This window comes from Megalops cyprinoides, chromosome 2, assembly GCF_013368585.1.
Source record: "Megalops cyprinoides isolate fMegCyp1 chromosome 2, fMegCyp1.pri, whole genome shotgun sequence".
NCBI lineage: Eukaryota > Metazoa > Chordata > Actinopteri > Elopiformes > Megalopidae > Megalops > Megalops cyprinoides.
The window spans coordinates 31349-54088 of NC_050584.1; the positions used below are offsets into that span (position 1 = coordinate 31349).

A 22740-nucleotide genomic window follows, 5' to 3' on the forward strand; every position below is an offset into this window, starting at 1 on the left:
CTTTAGCCTATGTGAGTAAAATGGATGTGGCAAGAGGCAGAGGAAGAAGACATCAGAGAAGAGCAAGAACAGTTGTGTCTGATGAAATCAGAGCCACAATAATCGATCATGTGGTAAATCATGGTCTCTCCCTGAGGGAAGCAGGTCTGAGGATTCAACCAAACTTGCCTAGATCCACAGTGGCATCAATAGTGAGGATTTTCAGGCAAACCAACAAGTAGTATGCAGTACCTGTTCACAGCATTCTGACTGAAGGCATCTGATTGATGTGTATATTACAGTAGTACAGTGATTTGAGAACAGTCTCTAGAAAATACTGACGTATCAGTGCACAGTTGTCTTTGACTCACTACTGTAGGAACCAGCGGTTACCTCCCACAGGGGGAAAGGGAAGAATATTTACGCCTCAATAGGAGGATGCAATAGTTGAGATCGTCATTGCCAACAACAGCATCAGGCTAAGAGAAATACGCAACAACATAATTGCAGACAATGACATATTTTCAAACACTGAGAATGTTAGCACTACAGAAAGAGAGTGCTACAGAGACATCAGATCAGGATGAAACAGTTGTACATTGTCCCCTTTGAGAGGAACTCTGAGTATGTCAAGGAACTCAGGTACCAATATGTCCAGGTAAGATATCAAAGTTGATTTTGAACAACACAGCACATGCATGCATTTTCTTTGAGATTTTGCACAACACAGTAAGCTATGCAATTTGTGACTTACAGTACCTTGTGTATTCTCTAATTTACTGATGATAGTCATGGAGCTTGAAGCCAGTGAAACTGAACACACATTCATCTTTGTGGATGAGGCTGGTTTCAACTTGGAAAAAAGACGCTGCCGTGGAAGGAATGTGATCGAGAAAAGGGCAACTGTAGATGTTCCAGGCCAGAGGGGGGCTAACATCACCATGTATGCAGCAATATCTGGTGATGGACTGCAGCTGCATAAGGCCTGGCCCATACAATACAGCATGCCTTATTGATGAACTGTATGAAAGGCTTTCAGCAGCAACAGAGCAAGAGAGGCAGAATTTACCAATATTTGTGATTGTATGGGACAATGTGGCCTTTTGCCACTCCCGCCAGGTTACAGAGTGGTTTACAGCCCATCCCAGGATGATGTCATTATTCCTGCCACAGTACTCTCCATTCCTCAACCCCATTAAGGAATTTTTTTGTGAAAATTACTGTATACAGTGAAGAGATTGCTAATTGGCATTTTGTGTTAGAGTAATTGATTGTAATGTATTTTTCTTTTCTGTACTATAGTGTATTGCACTGTAAGAACGAATGGCAACATACAGTAAAGTACATACGGTGAAGAATACTGTTGTTTTTGTGATTTGTTTCTTTATCATATAATGTTTTACATTACACAGTAAAAATTGTTATTCTTGGTTTCCGATGAAACATTCATTCATTTACAGTTTACTGAAAATTTACCACACTCAATTGTGGCATCTATTGTGAGAGGCAAACCAACAGATCAAAAGTTTCTTCAGCTGCTTGGCTTGCAATATTTGTGGATGATTGTAGGGGTGGATACAGTAAGATATGCTAAAGATTTACGTATTTTCAAGATTCAAGGCGCAGGAGAATGTTACCGTAAATGTGAAGTTCATACATGTAAAAGTTTGGCACCAAATACAGAGGACAGAATGGATCAGCATTAGGGCTACAGTAGACTTCTAATGGTATTACTGTGGAATACTGTATCATGTGTTTCTGTTTGTAACACTGCACTGGAAATGAATACGTAACATCTGCATGATTTTTGTTGTGCTGTAGTAGGCCTATACAGTAACACAGAAATTTTAGCATATCAAACAACAGAATATTTTTTTAACAAAAGACCTCTAGGAAGATTAGTACTCAAAAAGCATGAGCTGCATTATTGTCTTATTTTTGATGACACTAGAACACATTTTTTGTGTTTTGGCCAAAAGGGGCATGTGTGTAATTATTGAAAAGAGGGTGTGTGAATAATGTCCTGAGAAACTATCAAAACAGAACATTGCCCTTCAGTGATAACGTGTTTGTGCCTGTATGTAATACAGTCTGGATTCACTAAAAACTTCATTTAACAGTTCTCTGTCTTAGACCAATTATTCCTGTCTCCACAGAGCTGTTATCAGCTCAGATTCCCCAAAACAGCTGTTATTTATTAAAATCATTTTTAGGAGAATCATCCTGCCATATCATTTGTATGATGGTATGATGACCCTAATTTTTACATGGCAGCTGTAACATTTTAATACAGTAGCAAACTAGGGGCAGTCATCCACAAGGATGCTGAAACCCTGCATCATCTTAGTAAACCTTTCTAGACTGTTAGCACTGTTGGGGGGTGGGGTTGAAGGTTGAAGGTTGTCCCTGCTTCATTATAAGCAATGATGTTGCAGACAGCAATATTTTTTTCATTGTACTGGAAGGCATGAATAGAAAGAATTCTAATTTATTTTGTCTTGCTACTGCAGTTCCTTCTTAGAAACTCATCTAGCATAGATTGGTACTACTTTAAATTGCCACAGTTCCTATATGCTTGTTTAACAGTCAATATCTTAGCATGTGTATAACACAAACATTGAATGCTTACAGAGAGGAGCAAAGGCACAAGACCTTTGATTAATGCAATATGGAGTCCTCCAGTCATCAGCTCTGCCTGTCTTGGCACTCTCACAGACAGACGGTGTGAAGAGCTTGCTGCAACTTTTCCTTCTCATACTCTGCTCTGAGCAGTACATGAGCTGAATGAAAGAGATTTTCAAAAAGGAAAATAGAAAGCATTAAATTTGCAACTTAAAAAGTATTACTGCTTTTAAGTGGTTCATTTCCACTTCAGATAGCACCTCAGTGCTCCTCCTGCCTCCAAATGCAACTAGTCATCCAGCAGACAGGCGGAGCATAAGAGGTGGGTAGTGGCTCCTTTTTAACCCCAGAGAAAGCTCCAGGCAGAAGTTGGGAAGTGTGGATTGGTTTTGCTGTTTAACTGATAACTGATGGTCAAAATTTCAGTTGTGCTTGGGGAATCTGACCTTCGACTCAAGAGAATACTGACAATGCGAATGAACACATTCGGATGAAGGTGATTCTGATCAGTTCAAGATAAAATCCACTGCTACTGTAGGTTTTCTCAGCACTTTCCCTTGTTTCTTAGCACATACCAGTGTAAGGAAATAATGGGCAACAAGGAGCTACTAAAACATCTCAGGGATCAAATTCTTGAAAGGTACAGATCAGGAGATGGTTATGACAATATATAAACATAGACAATACAAAAAGGAGCTCCTGACAGACATTTTTGTGACAAAGAAAAATACATTTTACAAATTTCTGGAGCAACGATAGAATGGCATGCAAAGCAGTGGCTAGACCACTGGTCTCTGGATGTGGGCATGTTGAACTTCATGGGGACCACCACTGTTTGAGCAGCCCAGCTGTAAACCGTGACATTTTGGTTACTGGATGTGCTGTGCAGAATTTGTTCTTTTATACATCGCAATCCCTAGAAGGAAGTCCTGATGAAGAGATTAAAAACACGCCCACCATCTGGCTTTACCCCTGCAGCTTTCAGTTTTCACCAATAAACCCACACAAAGGTTTAATATAATTGAAAGTGAAAATGTAATTGCTAGTAATGTCGTAAAAATTTCAGTGCGTGTGAATGTTACTGTTTTGGTCCAAATTGGATAAAGAGTTTGCTGGACTCATATAACTGTTCAGCTATGTGAATGCACCAAGGTTTGTTTAAGCCAGGTGCTAGGAGACAGCTCACCCCCCAGAGATGTTTTGTAGCATGACCCAGGGGAGAAACAAAGCAAAAATATAGCTCATCAGTGGATGGTGATATGGAATACTACTATCATAAGTCTTTCAAAAGTAAGCCCAGTCGTGCTGATTCAACAACATGTGTACAATGCACATTGTATCCAAGCAATAGCTAGTCCACATAGGTTGATTTTGCTTATGTAATACAAAAAAAACACCTATTTATTTCTCAGTTTGAATCTTCCCATGAACCTTTAAGAATCTAAGTGTTGCTTTATCCATTAGTACTTCATGTTGTACTGATCATGTGGCTTGTTACATTCTGGCATTCACCAATTTCCATTACTTACAAACTCTTAAAAATGAGTATGTTCATGTCATGTTGTTACACGGGCTGCACAAAATGGAAAAGTTAAATTGCAAATATATGTTTTGGGAGCTTAAAAGTTTTAACATGTAACATATTTATTTAAGAAGAGTGTAAAATGTAATATATTTATTTACTTTCAAATTTCAAAATAAAGCAATACAGCATTGTCCAGATAATATTTATCAATTTATCTTAAATTTATCATTTTAAGTGAGATGGCAAATTATTGAAATTCAATAATTCTATTTGCTTTAATTAGATATCTGATGCTTCTTTACTTTTATTCAGACTAATACATTTTTGGAGGTTGTGGTTAGACTGGTTTTACCAGCCCTTGGATTGTCTCACTGTGTCAGGGAGGGTTGCTATGGCACTTTAGTGTTAAGTTTGTTGAACTGAAAGGACCTTAAGATAATGTTTGAAAACCAGACTCAGATTCAGTTAGTTGCGATACAAAATGGCCAAACTATCAGTACAAACCAAGTCACAAATGGGTTTCAAGCAAACTTGAAAAAAAATCAGATGATACTGCTTCAGATCCATTGTACAGTTTACTGTATGTGTAAGAAATTGGCTGAGGAACCATTGTTTAGTGGTTGGCAAGATTAGTTTGGCTGGAAAGGGAACATAGCAATGAATGTCTCCATGGTAGCACCCAAACTTTGACAAGAAGACAGGCAAGGCTGAAAGAGGCAGCTTTCCCCTCCACCCTAACACACATTGGGCAGCCTCAACTCAGTCTGGCTTTGAAGAGCAGACAGAAACAACAGAGGTACCCAGAATAACTTCAGCACTTGAAGAATTCTACAAGGTCTTTTTCTTAATGCTACTGATAGTAAGACCTGGATGTTACAGATTGAGTCAAATTGTATACTAGCTTTAAGTTGACTGAGCTGCAGTTATATGGAGTATGTCTGGACTGGTTAAGCAATAAGCAACAATTCCAATCATATTTGTTACATTTGTAACTTTATTGATGTAACTTGTTTCCAATGTTGATAATTTGTTTTCTGTGTTTGTATTTTGTTATGTCTTTTAGTTGGAGTTCAGTAATTCAGTTCAATGTTTCAGTGAGTTGATGTGTCTATGTACACACTGTGAATTCAGACTATGAGTGGGACCTGACTGCTATTTCTACCAGTAGATTACTTTGTACATGTCATGTTTGTATTTTATGGGTGAGCTCTGTATTCAGCCATGATGACTAGCTGTCAGTGTGAAAACTGCTGATACAGTTTTCAAGTTAAAGTGTTCTTTTTATTTCCAGCCAAAGACAGATGAGAATATTATATAACAGCTCCCATAAATAAACTGCAACTTGAGAATGTCAAAGCATTTTACTATGGAAACATACATAATGCCAGCGGTTACATGATTCAATACTTGGCCTGTTAATTTTCAGATTGATCTGATATGACATCCTGATGCAATTGATCAATTTTTTTATTTTTCTTATTCATCAAAATATCTGTAGATATTGTCCCATTTCAGTTCCATTTAAGCATGCCATGTCTAACTATTGCAGTATGGGTGTGAATCTGTTATGGGAAGCAAGTTACAATCTTTGTGTTGCTGCAGATGTCTGATCATGGGAGGGTGAATTCAGGGGAAGAAGAATGTAGTGGTCCCCAGTGGGAGAGCTCTGATCCTGGGAATGAGCATCAGCAGAACACTGGAGACGCAGACGAGGAGCCTGAGAAGTCGGAGGCTGAGAAGAAAGGGGAAAATGAGCCCACTGCACTTCAATCTGCTATTGAGGACATTGACCCTCCACTCATCAACATTCAGAGGGGTATGTCACTGGGATGCTATTACTACAGTCTAAATTTAATAATAATAAATAATGTTTAATTTAATTGAAGATAGTGAACATGTCAGACAACACAACAAAACAGCACTGTGAAGGAAATTATTAAGGCAGCCTGGATATGCTGATAAATGGGAAATACTTAAAATATAACATAAAAGCATAAACCATTTACGTTGTAGTGTTATGTTTCCAATAAAGCTACTAGAGTGGATTTTCTTTTTCTGAGCAGTGGATTGACGTAATTGCATATATTTAGTAGCAGTGTGGTTAGACAGGGTATAGGTTAGACATTTCCAGGTAGGGCACTGACATTGTGTCCTTCAGCAAGGTACTCAGTTGGAATTACCACAATAAGTATTCAATTGTATAAATATAAAATACAAAGATAGAGGTTTGTCTGATAAGTAAATACATAATGTCATCTTGGTGGACTTGTAAAATATCACCTATGCGAATGACAGCTGATTTATTCCTCTAGAGGTGAATAACTGCAACAAATGTTTTGTTACCATCAGCTGAGATGGGAATCACAGGACACAGACGCATAGGTGCCAAAAAACCAAGAAGTACTGGTCACACTGTGGCCTCTGCCATATCCTCTCCCTCTACCACCACCGTGGTGAGTGCTTACAAAAAAAAAATTCCACCAAAAGTACACAGAGAATACACAATAGGTACAATATTTTTTTTTTTAAAAAATGCTAGCGCAATTTTTCTTTCAACATGTGATACTATGGGATGTCTTTCTTTTGCTATACATCAATGAAGACTAGCCAATTCTTGAAGTTTGCTGCAAAGTTAATGAGTCTTTTATCATTTATTTCCTTTGAAATGTATCATATTGCAGCCTTACATTCGCAGGGATTATTGAATTGCATCTCAGATAATGTTTAAAGGGAAAGATAAATACAATAAATATAAATGAATGTGCATGCTGCACAAAGTATCTAATATCATAAAAGGAAGTCCATAAATGTTGGCTAAAAACCACATCCAGGACTTTAGCCCTCCGGTACTGACTGTGTCTCACTGCCTTAGGCTTCTGGCAAACGGACAGCTGTATTGTCCAATGAAGCCAGAAGAGAGATGGCCAAGCAGGCAAAGGCTGCCAAGGATGAGCGGCGGGCCATGCTTGACGCCCGGCACAAGTATCTCATCACCAAGCTTGCGGATGGTGTCAGCCTGGGGGAGGCTGAGGTGGAGGAGGTGCTCATTTCCGATGACAAGGTAGGATTTGGAATTTCTCATAGGGTGGCTTGTGTGTATAGCTTGTGAATACCGTGTGTATAGTTTGTGAAAACAATGATCCATTTACATGCTACAGTTTCTGATGTACAATTTGATAGCAATTCTTTCCTTTGAGACAATATTCGGTTTGCCAACCACAGTTTAATAAAGTGATTATGACATTGTGTGGGCAGGATTATTCCTTGTTAGGTGACAAAAGATTGGATCACATTAGTGCTCTATCACATTCAATGCTCCATAAAATAATGGATAATATTTTACTCTCTCTACAGTTCAACCTGATTGAAGAATTCTTTGCACCAAATGGATCAAAGAGATTGCTTTTCTTTTATCAAGAAGTCAAATCGGTAATGTCTTCTTCTAACAGACCTTTGTTCACTCAGAGGAAGCAAAACCATTTCTGACTGTCTATCTTACTTTTTGTCTAAGAAGCGCACCAGTACCGTTAAAACAGATAACAATGGATTGCACTGTGTACTGTTTTGTCACTGTTCCCATGGTAATAGTACCTGGTTTAAAAATTCACTGTTCCTATTTCCTTGTCCTCAGAGACACCCCACCCACCTTTCCTGGTCAGACATGGCCATTTCTGCCCAGGGGCAGAAGAAGCTATTTGTGACAACCGGTTCTGCTGAGGCAAGTGTCTGTTTGTTAATGAAAACTCTCCAACCCTTCTCTCATACAGTACAATCCAGGCATGAACTGAAAGAACACATTGATTTGTGATTGAGTTAATCCAACAGTGAATATGATAGACAAAAAAGACATTATATTCTTTTTTCAAAAGCTGAGAGTCAGGTATTTGTAAAATACAAAAATCTTTCTATTTGTCACTTTTCCCCTAGAAACTGCCCTGTGATCACATCTGTCATTTATTATGTAGTAGGTCAACCACTCAATTTTTAAAGGATACAAAATACAGTGAATGTAAACAATATGTTATCAATGTGAACATTCACATGACATGACATAGCATTCAAAATAAAGTTTGTTTTAAAGTTGACCCTGTTAATCGTCCATTGTGTTACCTGTTTTTTTTTTTTTTTTTTTTTGCAGGGATTACTTGGAACGTGTTTGTTTTTCCTCAGAACTACAGAGAAGGGCATAACAACTGCAAATGTGTCCCAGGTGAACAGTGCTTTCAAATGTGATTGTTCAAGTGTCTTTAGACTATGCACCAATGACTGCAACATCACCAGCACTTCTGCTTCATTATAGGAGGTGAATTTTGGAATGCTTGACTGCTCCAATGGGAACATTCTGCACAGTTTAGAAAAGCTGCTCTCTCAAGTCATGCTGCCTGCACTCAAGTCTCAAGAGGTATTAGACTCACAGTCAAGAAAATAATACAATTATGGGCATCTAGCTTTGTATGAAGAAGAAAACCATACAGAATGCCAGGGAAAGGGTTTAATTGGACACAGCAATCACATCTTTCAGTAAGCAATTAATTCATACTGTACCTTGAAATTAATTGTGACTATCTAGGTACCTTCAGACCCTTAGTGCTCCTGGACCCACAATAACTTTAAAGCTTTCACCCTACAGAACTGGGGTGCAGTGAAGGAAGGACCAAAGAGTGCTCATGTTCAAGATTTCCTCAGCTCAGTGGACAAGTTTGTCTGCAGCCTATCCTCTGCCAGGCAAAACATGGAGGGAAAGTTCCAGCTGCATCTAGGGGAGACTGGGTTTAACTTGGACAATCTGCTAAGCCCCTCAGACTACACTGCAGCAGGTAGAGTTGAGATCACTGCAAAAGTTTTCTGAAAATTACTTTTCTTGATTGTCATATTTTAGTAGATATGCTTCATTAATTATGCATTAGTCTGTGAGATGAAATTGTGCCTTTGCATTAACATGGCAGAATGGTTCTTTGGCTGCCCCCTCTGATTCTGAAACAAACAATTACAAATATAAAATTGCCCCTAATCATTCATAAAATAACATCTAGATTCACACTTGAACAACTACATTAATACACCTACAGTTATAGAAAAATTATCAAAGCTGGCTACATATCTGTCATCCACATATGCTAGTGAGATTTTTATTTACATTTGTCGACATAGGAATGCCATATTTCACATCTTACCTGTCTGAGAAGCTTGGCTGCAGACAGAGGGACTTGAGCTGATCACCAGCAATCAATCGTGGTGATCATATGCATTAGCAAACTTTAGGATTCAGGATTAATTAGCACACCTAGCTAAAATCATTTAGCTAGCTTGCTAACATTTCCTGACAATGTTATACTACCGTCAAATGACCTGTTGTGGTTGATTGAATGAATGAATATCTTTGTGAGTTATGCGGATTATGACAATAATGTAGAAGTATCACAGATGTCCTTCATGCAAGGTAAAACCGTATACATTAGGTAGTCAACCAGCCTAATTTTACCTAGCTTGGAACTACATAATGACAAATATAGCTAGCAATGAGTAAATGAGTTGGTGTACGAGTGGCATATATAGAGACACTTTGGTGTCATCTTAGTTAAGTTAATTGAAGTGAACCAATTCAAGCTGTAACTGTCATGTCCTCCTCGTGCATTGCTGAACTATTGAATGTTCTATTGAATGTTCTAGATCTAGCTGGTAGCTCTCAATGCTACTGCAACATGTGTGGAAAGATCAGACGTTTCTGTAAAGTCAGCCATTCAGCTAACAAAGGGGTATGAGAGGTGGTAGTCCTTGAACTTGTATTAATGACCCATGCACATAATAGATTTATGTCAGACAAAATGACAAATTGACAAAATTACTGGGGGCTGGAATAATTGAGCAAATCGATACATCACCATGGATTTCCACAATAGTTGGTACGCAGAAGAAAGGAGGTGGAATCAGGATGTGTGTTGATCTACGTGATCCTAACAAGGCCTTAATAATCGATCAACATCCTTTGTCTCATATGGAGGAAGATTTTAGCAAATTGAGGGGGGCATCTGTATTTTCAACAATTGATCTCACCTGTGATTACTGCCAGCTGCCGTTACATATAGACAGTCAAGATATTATGGCTTTTATCCCGCATGACGGTGTTTTCGGGATTGTCAGCTGCGCCATCCACAGTGCCAAAAAATTATGGTAACAGTGCTGAAAGCTTTAGCAGAGGTTAAGAGTATCCAGGTACTGTCATGTCCCATATGGATTGGTGTCGTTCATATTCAAAAAAAGTAAGCTAACAATGCTGAAAGATTTTGTAGGGGTTAAGAACTATTTAGAAGATATAATCATCTACAGTGCCTCCCAGGCAGGGCATGATGCAAACCATAGACTTGTACTTCGCTATTTGACAAAAGCAGGCCTGTAATTTAACATGTGGAAAAGTCATTTCAATCAAAAAAGTCTTAAATTTCTCAAAAATCCTGCCTAACAGTGACTACATCACAGCCACCATTGATGCACCTGCTCCACGTGGTTTAGCTTCACTGTGCTCATTTCTCAGATAAATGTCCTAGTACAGTAAATTTTTGCCTAACTACTGTGGTAGAGCCACTGCATGCTCTTCTTTGGTCTGCTACTGACAGGCACTTTTAATTGGACCGTAGAAGCTGAACTCAGTTTCAACAAGCTTAAGGCACAGGTGAGCGAGAAGCCGGTGCTAGTGCTTTGGTCCATCTCTGCCTACCTTTTGATCAACTGATGCATCTGACTATGGTCTGGGTAGAGTGCTAACCTAGATACACTCAGGTGGTGGGAATAGAATGGTTGTCTTTGTCTCCTGCCGAAAGAAAGTAATTGACAGTAGAGAAAGAAGCTTTGACTACATTTGGGCTGTTGAATGGAGAACTTACTTTGGTGTCGACATTTTATGCTCAGAAACGACCATGAGGCCCAAACAACTTTGCTGGCTACCAAAGGCATTGGATGCGCAGGGATGAGAGTTTCCAGATAGTCTTCCCATTTGGATGTTTTTCACATATAATGCAATTTACTGACTAGGGAAACAGAAGCAGGCTTCAAACTGTTAATCCAGACTTCCTCTGCCCTCAATTAATATAAACATGAATGAGGAGCCTGAAATGGTCACTGCTATTTCTACTGACCTACCTGCACTGCCCCTCATTGAGTTCATGGCTGCTTCTGAATCATGCCCAGAGCTAACCTTGCTGCAAGCCCAGACTGAAAGAGGATCAATTATTTATGCACTTATCCTCAACATTTATTTATTTATTTTTAAATAAGTCAAACATAGTTCAAACTCTGCATTTCACAGTGTACTTTTTGTAATGTACAGCACTGCCCACATAGGCAACATTAGCTGGTAGTTGTGAAAAGGCTACTGCACATGTGTTGCTTGGTAGCTATTTTTAATATGTGTAGGCTTAGGTACTTTCCACAAGTCAAGGCTGTGATCATTTGTTTTTGCATGGCAGTCACAGAACCAAATTGACATGAAGGCAAAATCTGCGCAATGAGTCATTGTGTGTGCTTGCACCCTTGTGTCACTGAATAGCATCCCTTGAACAGGTGCCTCAAACTAATGCAGTTCTACAATCTTCCACTAAACCCTTGGCCACCAGTTACAGACCCTGTTACATTAAACAAAATTTAGCGACATCCTGCCTGAAAGAATTTGATGATGCAGATGTACATCTGTACATCCGGAAAAAATACAGCAAATACATGGAAAATATATCAAATTTAAATCAGTGTAAGATTCTAATGCACATTAAATTGTTACATAGTTAAGATTTAACAAATGAGAAATACCAGTCTCCAGCTAGGAGCTCCAGGTTGTGTAGAGGTGTAAACCTTCACAAGAGCTTTCTCTCGTGTTTGATATTATTAATTGTATTCTTATTCATTTTAGATTGCTAACAAACTAGATAGTACAGACAGCAGTCATACATTGCTATTTTCTTGTTTGATTGCTTTGAAATGACCAATTGTACTTTATGTTTCGAGGACCAATATACAATATGCAATATGTCCATATATAAAGTACATATTCAAGAAGATATTTCAGACATGAGCATCTGCTAAATGACAGCACAATGCTGCTGCTACTAATTGCAGTGAAAGGAAGGCAAGTTGGGTTGATTATGAACATTTGCAGATTAGTCCTATGCTTAACAAGGAGTTGGTGGGTTTCCTCCTATGGCATTCTCTCTCTCTCTTTCTCAGCTTGTAACTCTGAGCTGGTGGAGACCTTGGAGGGAGAGCTCCTGCACTGGGCCCACCAGATTGAGCAGGTCCTGACTGAGAGTGAACAGATGAGGAAAGAAACTGACGATATTGGCCCCTCAGCGGAGCTGGAACACTGGAAAAGCCGAATGGCCACTTTTAACAGGTAAGCCCCTTGCCATTTGTGAAACCCACATTCACTCCTTCTAAAGATGTACTTTCTGTCATAAGGAGGCAACATTTTTGGCTGAAGCTGCCATCAAGGTGTGACTAGAGAATAATAGATATCAACTTTCCCATATGGCAGGAGAGTTTCTTTACTAATAAAATATATTATATTTCTTGTATTTATGCCTGAAATACAAGTGTGAGCTGATACTGGATGACAGTGATGGAATGAGTGTAGGCTAGCTCTTCAGAAAAAAAATGGCTGGTTTTATTTTTTCAGCCTTCTGGATGAGATTAGAAGTTCTCATGTGAAGAAAGTCATGGGAGTCCTGCAGCTTGCCAAGTCCAAGACCCTGAGGAGCTGGAAAGAGATGGTGAGTCCAATAAAACATCCTCTGAGTTTCACATTTTATGATGTCTAGTCAAATCACAACAAAACATTCAGTGATATTTCAATTTTTTTTAATTTGATTGTTTTATATAACTGTGAGTCATGTGTACTAGTTAATTATTGTAGTAACAGTAATATTTTATGTTGTTCTAATAGTAACATTTTCTTCCAAAGGATGGCAGCATAACCAATGCAGCGAATGAGGCAAAAGACAACGTGAAGTACCTGTACACACTGGAGAAATTTTTTGGCCCTCTTGGAAGATGTACTCCAGTAAGTGTTTAAATAGGGAAACAAGGAAACATGCCCTTGTGCTGGTGTTCTAATGGACACAGAATCTCATTTGTGAAATGTTGTGATTTGTAAAAATTCATTTTTATAAAAGAGCGTCCCAAAAACAAAATAACGACACCATCAAAACTGCTGGTGTTGTTAATAATACCACAGACTTGTGTAATGGTTGCTTACATTCACTTGCACATGCCATCTTTACCTACATACCTCAAAATTCACTGCTTCTCACCCTTAGTAACCCATATGCAAAAGTACAGGAAATCCTGTTTGTCACAAAAATAAAACAGCATTATTTTCTCCACTGGATGTCAATATTATCATTGGACCCTGGATAAGGAGACAGATTAGATTGGTTAGAATGAACACTGACAGGCAAGGCAACTGCTGGTTGGATGTTTGCGTGGCCTTTTCTTCCCTAATTAATTGGCAAAGAGACAGTCATCCAGCCCAACTCTACTGCACCAGGGGTCTAGGTAGCAATTGGTTTGGGCATTACAGCTGGAACACTGTCAGGGGAAGGAGGAAGAGCCATGCTTTTATTTTAAGGTTATTATAATAAATATAAAGCCACTTCCCTCTCCATCATATGCAGCTTAATATTATACTAAAACATAATATTCACTTATTGTCAAATATTTATCTTATATCTATATATCTTCTCTGTTAATGCATTAATATGGATGGAGCCATATTTCACTGTTAGAAAGCAGTGCATAAGAATCAATGACAAATGTCCATATTTTGCTGACTGTTCCACTGGTGTTCCACAGGCTTTAATTCTGGGGCATATTTTATTGAGTTTATATATTAATGATCTCCCTTCAGCTTGTACAGATGTTAACATCCATATGTACACAGTTGACACAGTTATTTATACCCATGCTAAGACTACACAATGACATGTTTCAAAGCTTACTTCAAAGCTTTTGAACAAGGTAGCAGAATGGTTTTCATACTCCTAGTATTTCTCCCTCAAGATTAATCACACACGACCACCAAATATACTGGTTAATGGAGAGGTTGTAAATGTTGTTCTGTACTTTAAATATCTGGGTATCATCATTGACTCCAACTTGTGCTTTAAGAAACAAGTTAAAAAGTTTGACAGCAATGTCAAAGTCAATTTGATGAATTTTAAATGCATCCAACACCAACCTCCTGTCTCTGCTGCAAAGCTTTTTGTATACCCCATGGTCTTATTTCATTTATCCTACTGCAGTACAAGCTTGTCCCAGACAGGGGCAACTACACTCAAACCATTATACATCCTCTACAAAAAAACCTTAAAAACTCTAGATAAAAAACAAACAAGGAGTCATTATCACTGTAACATTGAAAAGAAGGATAGATTGTTGACCTTTGACAGTCTCATATTTTTTCAAATGCTTTTCTGATGTACAAACTTATCCATGATCTGGCACCTCTTCCACTAAAAAGATCTCTTGCAAGGGACAGTAGTAGGGAGACAAGGGCTTCAGCTGGAAGTGACTGTATGGTACAGTTCAAGAATACAGCATTTTGACAAACACCATTCACAGTCAAGGCAAATGGAATCCAATACCCACTAACAACAGAGAACCCAAGTTTCACAATGTATAATCAAGAGGAAAAGTTTGGCTCATGACCAATAAATCATGTAGACACCAACATTTGGCTTTGTTTTGGCTGCTAGTGCATGATAAATGTAATATTGTTGTTTTTTCCTTCTGTCCTTATTTCTCTATGAATGTTGTACATTAAGTCAGTATGTTATGTTTCCTGCTTATGCTGTATTTTAATGTTTTAATGTGCTTCCTGCCCAGGAACAGCAGATGCAGCAGATGAACTCCGGTGCAACTAATGTGTTTTACATCATCCCTGTTAAATAAACTAATAAACTACACTATTCTACATGCAGGTTACAGTCAAGTCACCTTTCCGTCAGACTCATTTGTCATAATTTATAGCAGTAATGCTGTGTTTGGAGTAATGTAAAGGTAACATTGCTTCCTTCTAGACCAGCATGCTGGAGCACATCCCCAGACTGATGAACAGCATCCGCATGATCCATAGCATTTCCCAATACTATAACACCTCCGAGCACATGACCTCACTCTTTGTCAAGATAACCAACCAAATGATCAGCACCTGCAAGGCTTACCTCTGCAAGGGTGTAACCAAGGTCTGGGACCATGACAGGTACTTATTCATGCAGTGTATTATGTGCTATATTCTAATGTGAGGTTTCTTTCACCTTATTAGGGGTATTGTCATAAACACACATTCATAGGTTCATAGACATCAGTTTTGAAATAGAGAAATTCTGCTAGAAAATATAGCTCTATGCAGCTCTATACAGATCTTATGTAAAAGATGTAATTCAAAGTTGGAAGGAAGCACAGGAAAAACACTCAAGAGACTGTCCTTGGAAAAATGGTGGGGATGCTTGAGGTTTGGAACAATCTGACACATTGCATATGCTGAGTTTTTGTCATGATAGCACCCATGTGGAAACAAACAATACCCCATACTTCCCCATACCACTCCCATACTTTCAAAGCCCCACTTCCTTACATAACTAACATCCAGAGAACATTCTGCATATGGATTATTTTGTTTGCATTACAAAGGAAGCTCATAAAGAATACCTTCACTGTGTTACCATATGTGCTGAACTGTTCTCAGTCCATTTGGATTCAACCATAATGTTGTACTTAATGAGATTTGTGGACTAAAATGATACAATAATCCACCTTAATTTGGCTAAGTGAACAAGGAAAACACTCTCCATTTGAAACAATCCTGTCAGACAGAGGACAGTTTAATATGCTGTAGGATCAGATAAAGGATGTTTGTTCTGATGAAGGTTCTACTTCTGAAGTCTGGGTGAAATCTATTCCAGTGTTTTAATGTAAATAGCCATATTGGGTTGTTGTAAAGATTGCCATCCTAAATGGTCATTATTGGATTATTGTGAAGATTCCCATAAAGATTTGCCATCAGTAATTGTCGATATTGTTATTGTTTTCAAATGTCTGGTGTTGTCTCTTAGACATGAGCTTCTGAAAAGGATCACAGAATGTTCTCAGCTCAACCATGAGTATCAACTCTGCTTCCATCGTGTCCGAGAGAAACTCCATGAGAACCCAAATGACAAGCAGTTTGAGTTCAGGTAAGTTCTGCCAGTATACAATACATATAAAAAATCAAACTAAGAACTCTGTAGGTTATCAGCGTTCACAGTGCATATCACACTGGCCCAGAAATCACCAAAATTTAGAACAATTCAACCTAAAATATGTTTCTATCGCTATATTTTCCTGGTGGAAAAAGCCTGTCTATCCAAACCCGCAGGAATGAGTTTTGAGGAAATGGGGTTTTTATTGGTCTTCTGTTTTCCTCTGTTTTTGCCATCTCTTGTTAATTAAATCTTCAAAAATTAACCAAAATTTGAAGACAAACTGATTCATAAATTGTGAAAAACAAAAACAAAACAAATCTATATATACTGTCCAATGGGATTTGGCTGAATTATTTCAATGATTGCATATAGTGTTTGGATATTAAACTCCTAATGGACAATGAACATTTTCATGACAACAAAAAGTAATGAGCCTATTGGCCAGCTAAATTGAATGAAAAACTTTCCTGAAAATAATTTGCAGAGAAATGATGAATAATATTTGCATCTTTATAAAGAAAATAAACCTCGTTAGAATCAACATCAAATGGATTATTGAAATAAGATGGTGAATTCCACTCCATCCCTGTGCCCAGTCTGCCTTGTTGCCAACAGCATTTTTCTGTCACAGTGAGAACTACATCTTTGGAAAGTTTGACACATTCTGTAAGCGCCTGGACAAGATTGCAGACATTACCTCCACCATAGACAGCCTGTCTGCTCTGCAGCACCTGAAGATTGAGGGCATTGAGAAGATCTACGTTCGCTATCAGACTATAGTGACCAGCACCAAGTCGAAGGCCTACAACGTGCTGGACCATCGCAAGTTGGAGGTACCAGTACTTATCTAAAATTTTCTGCAATCAGGCTTTGTTCTTCATCAAATTGTAAAACTGCACACTGATATTGACTTGCCTCTCTCCTTGGCTTAGTTTGACGATGACTACACAGAGTTCAGATACCAGGTCCACGGGCTGTATCAGTCTCTGCAGTCACTGCTTGACTATTGGTTCGAACAATCACTAACTGTAAGTCTTCATTGTCCTTTTATAATCTCTGTTGTGTCATTGTCATGACACTAAATGGTCTGCAATGTAATTTTATTAATGATCATTTAATTATGATTGTAAATGAGGAATCATGTTGTATGTTTATTGTTTTATCCACCATTAACGTAATTGAACTGATTTATTGATGTGTCATCAATTAAAATAGTTAACCAGGATGTGGCTAACTGCAAAGTAGGTATATATACACATATATATATATATATATATATATATATATATATATATATACACGTGAAGAATAGCTGGTGTGGATGACAGTGAGGGTACAGTGATTTAATAGCCATTTGAAGACGGATATTTTGTCTGTAGTGAGAATGTTTACAAAGGGTTTTATGAGGATTTTGGTTTCAGTGTCTGGGAAAAAATCTATCTTGCCACTTCCAAGTTGAAAACATTTCCAAGAATGCCATTTTGGAAAAAGCTACATGACTAGAATCACCATATATTGAATCACAAGGAAAGGCCATGCATGCTCACATGGTTTGCATTCTAAATATTAAAATTTACTTAATACTTAATGTGGCTACTCTCATTTTTTCCTTAGACTGAACGGATACTGGACCTACTGGCGATGTTTGAGAATGTTATTGGGAAGCAGCTGGACCTGACAGACAAGTATCTGACAGTGCTGCAGCATTACAGCCGAGATTTGGAGCTGGTGCGTAAGCACTATCAGAAGCAAAGGGACAACCCCCCCACCGCTCGAAACATGCCTCCTGTGAGTCAGTGTGCTCCCACACTCATCACATACATTACGAACAATAAGAAGAAGAAGAAGAAGAAGAAGAATCTTTCATGTGTGATTAATTGAATTACATTCATTAGAATAGGAAGCCAGTTATTGTGTTTCAGTCATAATATTAACTTGTAATATTATACTACAATTTATTATTTGCTTGTGGCAGCATATGATATTCTTATTTCTGCCTCTCTTCTGGTTTTCTAGTTTGTTGGCAAATATTTTGGTTATATTTCCCCCCTATATATTCACACAGGTAGCCGGAAAGATAATGTGGTCTCAACAGCTCTTCAGAAAGATTGAATCACCCATGAAGGTCCTGAAAAACAAAATTGACATCATAAAGGTATTTCTAACATTGACACTTATTTCTTCCCATGAAAAAATGGTTCTCTTTTGAATGTGCTACAGGTACAGTCACACCTTTGCTGCTCCCTTATGACTCGTTTTGAGATGATATAGGCTGTTCTGTTAATATGCAGTAATTATGAGTTTGTTGTTGAAGACTGTGATGGTCTGCTGCCGTGCTTTTGACTGTTGTTTAGAAATAATCAGTATAACACTACTGTGAATCCCTTAATATTAACAAATATTGGACCAGAGCAATCATAGCTACTGCTGTAATAAAGGAAATTAAGGTTTCCTGTTGCCAGTCATATGAGTCTTATCGGCTCTACTACCGTAGTTCAGTAAACATGCTGAAGAACCCAACTGTTCTCTCTTTTTTTCCGGGCAGGTCCCTGATATGAAGAAAATTATCCGTACCTATAACAAGATGGCAGCAGTGCTGTTGGAATATGAGCTGCTGTACCACCGGGGCTGGTGCCAGGAAGTGGAGAGGGGCCGACGTGCTCTGAACTCCTCTCTGCTCGTCAGGCAACCTGAAACCAAGGTACTGCTGGAGAAAAAAGTGTTGCCACCAAGGGTGCATAACCTTGCCATGCAGTACAACAGTAATACAAGTAAATTACTACTATACCTTCACCAGATTATAATTGCTGAGAAACACATTGGAAAGGCACCTGGAATAGTTATTTGAATTACATAAACCTATGTTGACCAATAATTTATTGAACCATAAGGACCAAAATCTAATTGCTATATACGTCAAATATAAAATAGTGCATCCATCCATGCACATTCCTTGGATTCTGTTTCAAATTGGTATTTGTCATGATGCTTCAGAATAATGCAGATCTAAGTGAAATGTTAGATAATAATTTCAAGTTCAGATATTGACAACTGAAAGTATTGGTAATGCAGGAAACAGCTGCTTTGTGAGTCTTGTAAATTTCACAGATATAGTAATTCAAACAATACACAACCGCACCTAATAAACCATGATCCTGTGTAAATAATTGGCCAAATGTGTTCATTTGCCTTCCCAGAGCTCAGACAAGCAAATACATGTCCCACATGTTTGAGTGTCATTATGCCTCATTTATTGACACCAGGTCTTTCAGTCAGTGTGGTTTCCCCTCTCCAGAAGCTGTTTGTCAATCTGGACCCTCTCGTTCCGGAGTTGCTGCATGAAGCCCGGTACATGCACAAAATGGGCTTTCAGGTTCCAGACGTGATCCTCAACATGTACGCCAATGAAGCCCAGCTGAAAGCCCTACATGTCCAGTAAGTGAAAAGCTGATCCTTGTTGAGGCAGTTATACGTGAATAGAGGCTGCTGGCTTCTGGCTGCTAGCTATTGCTGTTTGATATTGCTATTGCTATTGGAACTGATGCAATTTAATAAAGTAAAAAAAATGTAATGTTGAAACTATTTCAGAAGCAATGTTGCCCTGGAGAAAGGTACCTGCTGAGCAATGAAACAGTAACAATCATGTCATTTGTCATGGGCTCATGCATGACCTAGTGTTTGTGCAGCATATTTAGGCTGTTTAAACATGTATCAAACTGTGATTTGGGATGTTTTAGCTTCATTAGAAATACAGTGTTTAAGAGTCCAAAGCCCAGCACTGCATCCATGCTGCTGTAAGTATATGTTGTTCAGAGGACCACATGCTCTCCCTTAGACTTGAGGAGATGCTGGAGGACTATCAGGAGGCCCAGAGCAGAATCCCCACCCTCCTCCAGCCCCTGATGCATCCTTTTATCAGCCGCGTCGAGGACGCCCTCTCTCCCGGCCTGACCATGCTGTCCTGGACCTCTCTCAACACAGGAAAATGTAAGGCCGCATTTGCATCTCATATCATCTGTGCAGAGCAGGATAATGGCACAAATGATGAAATAAAGTATGTGTATCATATTCAAAGAAAGCTAAAAACAATAGTAAGGAGTTTCCCAGCAACATATCGGTGAATTTAGCTTTTACCCTTGTGCTGATCTACATAGTTTGGAACAATTTGTCGCTAGGTTTCCATTCTTTCAAATTAAAATGTCTGCACTTGAGATGACCAGATGTAATTTGGCTTAAGAAATTTACTAAGAACAGATTGCTGAAGTCCTTGCAGTTTGAGTTCATCCAATCTCAGTTTGAGTAGATCCAATCATTCTGAATTGTGACAGATGTAAACAAAATAAGCATATTCACAAACATATCAATCACCACATTTCCAGAAGGTGGGAAGTTCAAAGACTCTCAAACAAAGACTCTCAAACTGAATTCTGACAAAATCTACATCCAGACATCCCCTATGTTAGAGAGCAGATGCTTAGCCATCTTTGTATCAACAAAGCAGCGGGAACAGCCAACGGTCTCTTTTACGACAGTCATAGAGAACGTGTATGGTGCACTGCGGGAGCTGGAACAGGTTGGAAAGGTGGCCAGGGACACTCTGGAATGCCGAATTGAGAGGGTTCTGCAGGCCATGTCTTCCACACCCCTTCTGCTGCTTCCTGAGGAGGAGCCAGTCCTGGCCCATGCCTTCCAGAGCCAGGCAGAGAGCACCATTAAGGTCGCTTGGCAGGCGCTTGGAGCGTGAGTTCTACTCTAACACTGCGGTCACAGGGGAACATTCTCAATTCAGTTCAATTCAATTCAGACAACAAAGACTGGACTTTGCAGTGGGCTACTTAACACTGAATTATTGTCTAAATAATAAAATACTAAATAATAATAATTATTATTACTGGTTGTCTGAAAATAAGTCACTTTATGTATAACTATAGGACATGTCAGCGAATCTCCAACGTTTAAGTGTCAGCTCTTATCAGCAAACATTTAAACATTGTATCCCTCATGACTGAACACTAATATTTGTTCCTCTGTATATAAATATCTTTATATATCAGCTTCACAGCTGATTGAACAGTATATTACACTGATTGTATGTTTCCTTTTTGCCTTAGTCAAAGCCAGCAGGTAGAGCGGTCCATGTCTGAGCTGATTGAGGACCTCAAAAGGAAAATGAAACCAGCAGAAACAGTGAACTTGGAGGTGAGTTTGCTCTGGCTCTGCAAGCTTAGGCTAATCTGCATTGCTTTCAAAGCTGTCTGTAACTGTTCTCTTTTCTATAATTCAGAACTCTTTCCAGTGTCTGCACCCAGATGCCAAGCAGAAGACTCGTTGCCAGTCCTGCCTGCCCTGCAGATTCTACAACATGATGGGCCAGCTTTGCCAAAGGAACACAGATGCCCTGGTCAAAGGTCTGGAGGGAAAATGACCACTGCAACACTCTCCAAAACTCGAACCTAAATCAGTGACATATTTTGGTATATGTACCTGGGTGCTTCATGTAATGTCATGTTCCTCCAGCTACGAAGTTGTCCCTGGACTCCCTCAGGCGACGGCTTCATGTGGTCAGCTCCAAATATCAGGCGTCCTCCCAGCTTACCCGGGCCTCTGCCCAGGCCCCCCTCTTCAGGGCTGCTATCCAGCTGGCCATTCCCAACATTGTCATGAGGCCCAGCCTGGATGAAATTCAGGTAGATTATGTATTCATCATTTGTAAGAGAACAATGACTTTTTAGTCAGGGACCAAGATGTTTCAAATGCTCTGAATGACTGTTTTGTGTGTTGAATATTCACATGTTAGTGGTGTACAAATTGTGTACAATAATGTACAAATATGCAAATCATATGTTCTTCATAGGTCAGTAAATGTACATTTGCAATATCTCTGCCATCAGTATGTATCAGTATGACGCCAGCTTAGAACTAACTTGAATGCATGACGTCACACACACTAGAGGCACTATTCCATTACCTAATGTTGCCTTGATTCTTTGAAGTAATCCAAGGCATACCTGTATCCCAATACCAACTCTAAAGAGACCAGCCAATTACACATGTCTGTCAATGTTATCCTGATGGAAAGGCACTATCTTGTCTCTTTGGACAATGTGATCTATTGGATAATAGCATTCCCTACATTTGTAATTTATTTGCATTTCAGGGTATTCTCAACAAAGTTGTGAGCACTGTGCTGGCAATGGCAAAGGACGTTCCACTGTGGACATTTTCCCATCTCCATCACAAACAGTTGCAGGTCTAGTCACTCATCAGCTACTTGTCATGGTAACATGCACCTCAAAGAATGTAATGACAGGGGAATAAGAGTTAGGGTTACATGGAACTCATTTCCAAGGTTGATGGTGATCAGGAATTAGCAGTATATTTCGTTCT

At 38.9% G+C, this 22740-nt stretch overlaps 1 protein-coding gene across 1 annotated transcript in view; it reads left to right on the plus strand.

Annotated features, from left to right (window-relative positions):
• Positions 1–5902: 5902 nt before the first annotated feature.
• dnah5l (dynein, axonemal, heavy chain 5 like) overlaps positions 5903–22740 on the plus strand; it is a gene marked incomplete at its 5' end in the record, with an annotated part of 123703 nt that continues 106865 nt past the window's right edge. The window contains 25 exons of the mRNA XM_036522644.1: positions 5903–5942; positions 6476–6579; positions 6999–7187; positions 7481–7555; positions 7758–7844; positions 8265–8336; positions 8427–8528; positions 8757–8943; positions 12341–12506; positions 12789–12882; positions 13074–13172; positions 15190–15371; positions 16225–16344; positions 16985–17186; positions 17286–17381; positions 17968–18141; positions 18419–18508; positions 18899–19054; positions 19649–19788; positions 20189–20340; positions 20886–21093; positions 21465–21552; positions 21638–21761; positions 21871–22040; positions 22511–22603. Of these exons, the coding sequence (XP_036378537.1) occupies positions 5903–5942; positions 6476–6579; positions 6999–7187; positions 7481–7555; positions 7758–7844; positions 8265–8336; positions 8427–8528; positions 8757–8943; positions 12341–12506; positions 12789–12882; positions 13074–13172; positions 15190–15371; positions 16225–16344; positions 16985–17186; positions 17286–17381; positions 17968–18141; positions 18419–18508; positions 18899–19054; positions 19649–19788; positions 20189–20340; positions 20886–21093; positions 21465–21552; positions 21638–21761; positions 21871–22040; positions 22511–22603 (3210 nt within the window). The remainder of the gene's footprint in view (positions 5943–6475; positions 6580–6998; positions 7188–7480; positions 7556–7757; positions 7845–8264; positions 8337–8426; positions 8529–8756; positions 8944–12340; positions 12507–12788; positions 12883–13073; positions 13173–15189; positions 15372–16224; positions 16345–16984; positions 17187–17285; positions 17382–17967; positions 18142–18418; positions 18509–18898; positions 19055–19648; positions 19789–20188; positions 20341–20885; positions 21094–21464; positions 21553–21637; positions 21762–21870; positions 22041–22510; positions 22604–22740) is intronic.